The sequence below is a fragment of the Musa acuminata genome, chromosome BXJ1-10, assembly GCF_036884655.1.
Source record: "Musa acuminata AAA Group cultivar baxijiao chromosome BXJ1-10, Cavendish_Baxijiao_AAA, whole genome shotgun sequence".
Taxonomy (NCBI): domain Eukaryota; kingdom Viridiplantae; phylum Streptophyta; class Magnoliopsida; order Zingiberales; family Musaceae; genus Musa; species Musa acuminata.
The window spans coordinates 27,598,532-27,605,967 of record NC_088336.1 but is presented as its reverse complement, the minus strand read 5'-3'; the positions used below and the strand labels follow the sequence as shown (position 1 = coordinate 27,605,967).

The 7,436-nt window shown below is 38.0% G+C and overlaps 1 protein-coding gene and 1 non-coding gene across 4 annotated transcripts; both read right to left on the bottom strand.

Moving 5' to 3' along the window:
* Positions 1–1,710: 1,710 nt before the first annotated feature.
* Positions 1,711–6,803, bottom strand: LOC135595903 (putative MYST-like histone acetyltransferase 1). 3 transcript variants are annotated; one of them, XM_065087381.1, is made up of 7 exons: positions 6,518–6,802; positions 5,587–5,655; positions 5,137–5,298; positions 4,069–4,161; positions 3,162–3,287; positions 2,457–2,701; positions 1,715–2,286 (listed from the first exon to the last, which is right to left on the bottom strand). In XM_065087381.1, the coding sequence occupies exons 1-4, from the start codon at positions 6,716–6,718 to the stop codon at positions 4,078–4,080; spliced, it is 516 nt and encodes a 171-aa protein (XP_064943453.1). In that variant the 5' UTR covers positions 6,719–6,802; the 3' UTR covers positions 1,715–2,286; positions 2,457–2,701; positions 3,162–3,287; positions 4,069–4,077. The 3 variants fall into 3 exon arrangements, with proteins under 3 accessions (XP_064943454.1, XP_064943452.1, XP_064943453.1); XM_065087382.1 differs by having other exon boundaries at positions 1,711–2,701; positions 3,162–3,296; positions 6,518–6,803; XM_065087380.1 differs by having other exon boundaries at positions 1,712–2,701.
* A 558-nt stretch (positions 6,804–7,361) lies between these two features.
* On the bottom strand, positions 7,362–7,433 carry TRNAW-CCA (transfer RNA tryptophan (anticodon CCA)). The gene has a single exon. It is a non-coding gene; the product is annotated as a tRNA-Trp (tRNA).
* Positions 7,434–7,436: the final 3 nt, after the last annotated feature.

The window sequence follows — 7,436 nt, the reverse complement described above, 5'->3', positions numbered from 1 at the left end:
TGCGAAAGACTTTAGCGTTGACCAAAGAGAAGGCGGAGGTGTAATCGTGTCCGACGGATACCGAAGTCCTCTGATTGATGTTATCATATGGCATGCAATTCGAATGGAGATTCTGAAGCACACAATGTGTATAGTCGGTGGGACCGGTGGCCAGAGGACAGGGTGGGACCATGCAACGTCGGCTCGGTCAAACCACGTGCGATCAGACGAGGAGGATGTGATGCGTGTCGTGTGCCGTTGTTCCAAGCGCTGACTTGGGGTCGACTGTTTAGTACATACATCAACAGCAATTAACTATAAAAATCAAATAGTTGGCTATGTGTAGTATTTAGATGATTAGATTTGAATCGAGGGTTTATTTTATTTATGGCACGTTGTTTACTTTCTTTCTTCTTCTATAATCAAACATATGGACCAAAGGTGGAAGAAAGTGCTCGTGGGGGCATGAAGAAGAAATGTGAGGATGGAATAGGAGGATCTAAAAGTGACGCTACCAAACGATCTCTCCTCGATGATAAGGAAGACAAACAACAGTGCTTGCTTGGATGTTGACACGGTAGCTACCTCTTGTTCTTGAAGGGGCTATTTATTTGACCGGGTAATGCTATACTGTTCCTGATCGTGAATCGAGACCCCGTCTAACCGAACCTAATTAATTAATCGTCCGCGTTTGACTTTTCCCCGTTGTCTCTTCCAAACGTAGAATTGGGAGTGGCAAAGGATGACCAGTAGAGGAGAATTCGGGGAATTCCGTTCGAGAATTACTCGCCCGTTCTGTCACAAGTCAAGTCCACGGTCATCACTGTCGATCCGAGCTCGAAAAGTCTACGTAGACCGCCTCAGAGTCGGGCGGAAGAGGGCGAAGTTTCATGTGAGCTGCAGGAAAGCGGTGTGGATTGGAATGACGGGGACGGGAGGAATGGAACGCTACTCCCACACAAGTAATTGGCTGGAGCGGTGGATGACAGTGGGTGTGGAACACATTTGAAATGGATTGGCACGACAGAGACGGGAAGAATTGAACACAATAATACATATATTTTAAATGTACTTTGATATTTAATTTATTTTTTTTAAAAAAATCATATTTAGTATTTTGTGGGATGCTAATATAACTTTTTTAATTCTTAAAATATCATATGGCATTATCTAAAATCATAAAATTACTTATAAAATAAAATTATATTTATTTATTATTTTTATCTATTATATATACATCATAATATCATATGGTCATATGAATTCTTTTGTAAGATTACATTATATTATTTTAAAATAAACACTAAGGATAAATTTATAATAATATTGAATGAATAATATACATTTAAAACATAATTTTCATCTATTATTTACCACACACTCAAAGCATTTTATAATTACATATCCACTCAAATCCTCTTCCCACTAGTTGATTTATCTCTGCTCCTCTATTAAAAAATATTTTTTTTAAACAAAACTTAATTTTATTCTCATATTCTAACCTTTTTTTTTTACTTCTCTGAACCGATTCAAAAAACCGGTTCATTGAATCCCGGTTCAGATCAGTGAACCGATTCAGGTCAACCCTATGTTACTCCTGCTTTGTCCCTCCTCTTCACCAACAAGAGCACTTTTCATACTGCTAATATTGCTACTTCTCAGATAATAACAAAGCATGTGATGGCTGGAAGGTATTCTAAATTCTTAAGCTTCTTCAAAAGTCAATTTTTCTATAAGAATTATAAATGACTGCATTTCTACTATACAATGCAGCACTTTTACACAAGCTAAAATAAAGATTGATTGATATTCAAGTATCATGATTCTTTTAATCCTCTACCCCCAGTGTGCAGGTTCTAGATTTCTCTCTATGCTGTGACAATTCACAAGACAATTAGGATTAATGGTGCCGAGAAAAAAAGGTATAAATAAAGATTCATCTAGATTTAGCTATGAACGATGAGACCTAATATAGCTATGCTAAATCAAGATTCATAACATCTCATACAAAATGGTCGAGACAACTTGCAATTCGATAAAAATACTGTGAATACAGAAAATAATAAAGTGGAGTCCAACACTGGAATTCTTTCGGAAAAGTATCACATAGTCCTGAGATACATACCTGATCCGCTGATCGTGAATCTTTAGTCCTGAGTTTTCATACATGATGATCAACCTTGTTCTTTATAAGGAGTCCAAATCAGTTTACTAACATCAACTTCCAAACCTCCGCGTCCGGCAGCCTTAAGGTGGCGATCCAGGACCTTGAGGTCTAGCACATATGACACGTTGTCCCTTCCTATACTGTATCAAGTCCTAATAAGCTATGTTAAATCAAGATTCATAACATCTCATACAAAATGGTCGAGACAACTTGCAATTTGAGAAAAATACTGTGAATACAGAAAATAATAAAGTGGAGTCCAACACTTGAATTCTTTCGGAAAAGTATCACATAGTCCTGAGATACATACCTGATCGCGAATCTTTAGTCCTGAGTTTTCATACATGATGATCAACCTTGTTCTTTATAAGGAGCCCAAATCAGTTTACTAACATCAACTTCCAAACCTCCACGTCCAGCAGCCTTAAGGTGGCAATCCAGGACCTTGAGGACAGCATATATGACATGTTGTCCCTTCCTATACTGTATCAAGTCAAGATTCTGTAGAGTGCTCAAAATGTCATCAGGTTTAATCGCTGTCATGTCGCTGAGTTCCTGTTGATAAATCACACTTGCAAGTATTAGATAAACGTAACAGATCAATGGAAAGCTACTTTCACTAGGGTCTCCCCTCCTAATACCTTTGCAACTGTCCATGTTTATGAATTGAATTTGCTTTTCTTAATAAAATGTTTTAGCTTATTAAAGACAGCAGAACTTCAGATGGAGATGTTCTCTCTCTTCGGTATTAACATGTAAGGATGACATCTACGGAGCTCCTGCCTAGAATAAGAGTCCCATTCTGTCACTCAAGATAGACATGTACATGAAACAAAAATTGCATAGACAAATAGGAAACATTTCCTCGGTGAGTGAAAAGTTCAGTAGTACAAAGAGGTCACTGAATGCAGTTATCAGGAAGAAAAAAAAGAAGACAAGTTCAGCCCTGATAAACGCATGGAATTAAGAACACATCAGATACTGGGTAAGAACAGAGATGGAGATGGACACTAACCTTGATGGAGATGTTGCCCTTGTGCTTTTTAAAGATGTCTAGAAGAACCCTAGTCCAATACCCTCTATAGCTCAACAGTCCAAGATCAGATAGTGGTCGCTCTGGGGTTCCAACTTTACCCTCCTCCTTTGAAAGCTCATAAGTTGTTCAAGATTTAAAATTGATTAGGAGAACCATCATCAGTACACTAGATATAAAAAATAGATTAAATGCATTACATTATAAACAAAACTAACTTTTTCCATGCCTAATAGGATTCCAAGCAAAAGTTCGACAAAACATTATAATATATATCAACCAAACATGGGCAAGACTGGCTGGATTTTGCCTATGCAGTTCAGGCCTAAGTGGCAAGATAAACTTTTACCTACATTTCCACAGTCATGTCACGTCTTGCACACTTAAATCACCATCCCACGTAACAACTATTCTTTCATCAAATATTCATTATCCATATCAAGAGAAACAAAAGCATCATGACGTTATGCAGAATCATGAAATCATTATCCGATTGACAAAATCATTCCATCACCAGTACAAACTATCATATCACCACATTAACTCGATCAATGCCACTGTAAACATTTTGAACTATGTATTGACAAAAGCATCGTCATACCATCACAAACAAATGGAATCTTCAAATGCCACCGTCTTACTACCTCGTGAGTAAATCCAAAAAATTCATTGTAGCATCCACCATCCACCATCCACCGTCTTAAGAATATTCAATGACTGGAACTAAACTAGAGAAGTTGTAATAAAAAGGATATATGAACCTACCCTCTTCTCAGAACCACCAGACTAGTTCATGCAGAGGAGGTCTATGCAACTAGGCCACCACTATTTACAAACTTTATAAACAGATTCTTAAAAACAATACAAGAGGGAAAGATAGGAAGCTTACAGAAAGCAATTAGAAACTTCCATATCCTTTCCTCTGGTAAGGAGGAAGAGTTAGAATGCATGCCAAATTGTATGATTCCTCTGAATGTTTTTCCTGAGTAACGAAAAAAAAGGATTTTAAAATGCCATTTGATGGATAACTGTGTTCAGAATAATAAAGATGATAAAGCAGCAGAAAAGGACAGTTTACAAGTTTTGGTTTGTTTCCATAAAAATGATTGTCACCCATATGATATGTTTACTGTAAAGTGTGAGCCTTGTCGCTACCACAAGGTCAATCCTTTACAAAAGTGTATAAGGTTCAAGTCTCATCAAAATAATCTTACATTTTGGCCTATAAATTATTTCTCTCTCCTATTGATACTCCGAACACTCAAATGTGTAGCTCATTCTTTTTGGGCATATACAGTATGATACAAGTTGTAACTCCAAAATGTGACACTCCTATATTGTCATCAACCTTCAGATCAGCTAGTTACTCATTATGGCATCTCTTCAAATAACTGTGTTTCAATAATTTTAAGGTAATGAAGACCACGTAGTGTTTGCCGAGTCCAAGTTAGCATATTCTCAATTCAGATTCTTTATCCAAAAACCACCCTAGGTATCCTACTCAATGACATATTTGAGCCAGCTGAAGTCAAACAACTCTGGCCACAAGGAAGTTATTGCTTGAATCATCTAATTTGAGTTTTCTATAGACTTTCTGAACTGCAGCAGCATTGCAAAATGAACTTGTCAGAAAGCAAATTGAATGACGGACAGGGATCCAACTTCATCAGAAAAAGTGAATATATGTTACATCAGCAAACCAACAGGTCAAAAAATTAATAAAAAAACAACAAAAATAATGCTATATCAAATAGTGTCAATAATTATGAAATACTACTGCAATATCGTGACATAATAAGTGAGAACTCTTACACTTGCTGATGAATTAACAAGAACCTCAGCATATGAAATGGCTTATTATACATTGTGAAAGAATAAGTAGCAGTGGTTTCAAATGTGTCAATAAGGCATATAAACTTTAACATTTTCAAAAGAAAAAGACCATCAAGAATGGTACCTTTGAGAAATAACCAACCATGTGGCAACCTCGATCATCACAATCACAAAGAACATAGAAAAGAAATAAATCAACATCATAATAAAGGGTCTTGTGGTCAAGAAACAATTTAGCCAAATAACAAAGATTCTGCCCATAAACCTTGTTCTTCTTGCCATCAACCTGCAGAGAAACTTCTATTAGAGCAACACCTATTTCACGCAACACTGTTAACATTGGAAGAGGATAGAGATGAGAAGAAAAAAAGGAGTAAGATTTCTGAAAGAATGAATTGTACAAGAAAGTTGATCATATTGGCAGGCAAATCCAGTAAGCACTACTTATCTTCAACAAACTTGTCATACAAGCAAGCATTAATCATCAAAAAGGGAAAGGACAGAGAAGCACATTGCTTTAGCGTAGATCAAATCCACTGAAAGCAATACATGGACAGGAGAATATGAAGCTCACCTCAAACATAGAAAGGGATCCACTTCTGTATATCTCATCACCTGGAGGATGCTTATGGTCACATTTACACTACAAAGTGGAAAGAACATGTGTGAGAAGTCAACAAGCCTTAGAACACATTGCATGGAATCACAAGAAATAAGATAAGATATAAATAATAATAGTCAACAAGATAAACACTATATTATTGTAGACTCCAAGATCGTTGACTCACGGAAAAAAGTTCAGGTGGCAAGATGCTAGTATGGCAACTGAAAACTAGAGGATACAGATACTCAAATCTCACAGCAGCTCCAAGATAATGGAATCAATATGCCAGGTGGAAGCTTTTCTCTCTTCTCTCTTCTTTTTTACTGTTTGGCTATTTAAAAGTTACATCCATGAAATTATCATTTCATCATGTGAGCAAGCAGATAGAAGGAATTTATATCATACCATGTCCTGGATTAACAAATACCCAGTTATTTCCTCTTGTAACTATCTTTTTTTTTCATTAGAAAGTTAAATAAACTTTATGTAGAACCTCTTTTGTAGTAATGGGATCATTGACCCCATGGAACCATAAGCACCTATGCTGAGGACATAGCATAAACACGTAGCCCAATTGCTAAGTATTTATACCATTGAAAGAAATTTATTGTTCAACATATTCACATTTTGATATGTAAGCTCACAATGTCCAAAGTAACTCCCAAAACAAAGGCCAGCTACACGTTCTTGAACTTATGTCATCTTTTATTATTTTACTTCTGTTATAAATTGCTATATTTTCTCCAATGTACTAAACATGGGCAAAAAGAAATGTACCACAAAATAAATTATTCTACATGAAAAGAATGAAAAAAACCACAAGACAGACTCAATGAAATGAAATCCTACGCGTAAGTGGACAAGCACCTATTCTAGATCAAATGGCATATGTTTGACTTACTATGTGTCTCATGCCCTCAAGAGTCAGCAATCCACCCACTGGCACAAACCAAACCATCTTTGATTCACCATATATCTTTGATTCACTGGTACTCATAGTCGTGGGCTCACACTTCCAGCGGCAGCGCCACCGTCGACCTCGACCTGCCCCTGTTTGCAGGGTTTTCAGCCTGGCCGGAAGATGGAGGAGCGGCGGCGCCATTCGAGGCCTCCGCGGTGGCCCCGTTCTCCACCTTCACTTCCTTGATCGAGCCCATCGAGAACCGGTCGAGACAGTCGTGAGATCGGGTTTTCTTTTGCTAGAAGGCGAGTTGGGTTCGGAATGGTCCGGTTTGTCTCCATTTCCCAGTGTAATGGGCCGGGTTGGCTCGATCCCATGTATTAGTTGAGACAAGCTGTAAGATTTTGGGTCAATCCATAGTATCAGTTAACAAGGTGGAGCCCATATATCATCGACGAAGAAATGCAGTTGCCTGTCTTGGCCGAATCAGGAGAATAAAGACTTCAGTTTTGGCATACGCGATCGTTAGCCCCGATCCCGTGTGGGCTTCGAGCGAGGTCGTGACCTTTAGGGTCATATGGATGTCATGTCGTGCTTCTTTTGAGCCATGGTGTTGGCTCAGAAGGTGGAGCCCACTGATCACCTGTGATGAAAGAAACGCCGTTGCCTGCCTTGGATGAACCAGGCGAACAAAGGTTTGTCACTCTCATTTAGCCATGCCATGGCTCTCTGGCACATATAACCAGGGAAGAAACATGACCAGGAATAAACCATGATTACAATTCAAAAAGGAAAATAAAACGAGGCCTAAGTGCAAACTAACAATTCAACTAAAAACGAGATTTGAACCCGACGTGAATCGAACACGCAACCTTCTGATCTGGAGTCAGACGCGCTACCATTGCGCCACGGATCCGTT

Coding starts and splice junctions, on each gene's coding strand:
- LOC135595903 (XM_065087382.1), bottom strand. CDS start 6,718: ATGGCGCCGCCGCTCCTCCATCTTCCGGCCAGGCTGAAAACCCTGCAA. Junction 5,299..5,586: donor GATCCCTTTCTATGTTTGAG/GTGAGCTTCATA, acceptor GTTTCTCTGCAG/GTTGATGGCAAGAAGAACAA. Junction 4,162..5,136: donor TGGTTGGTTATTTCTCAAAG/GTACCATTCTTG, acceptor TTCGTTACTCAG/GAAAAACATTCAGAGGAATC.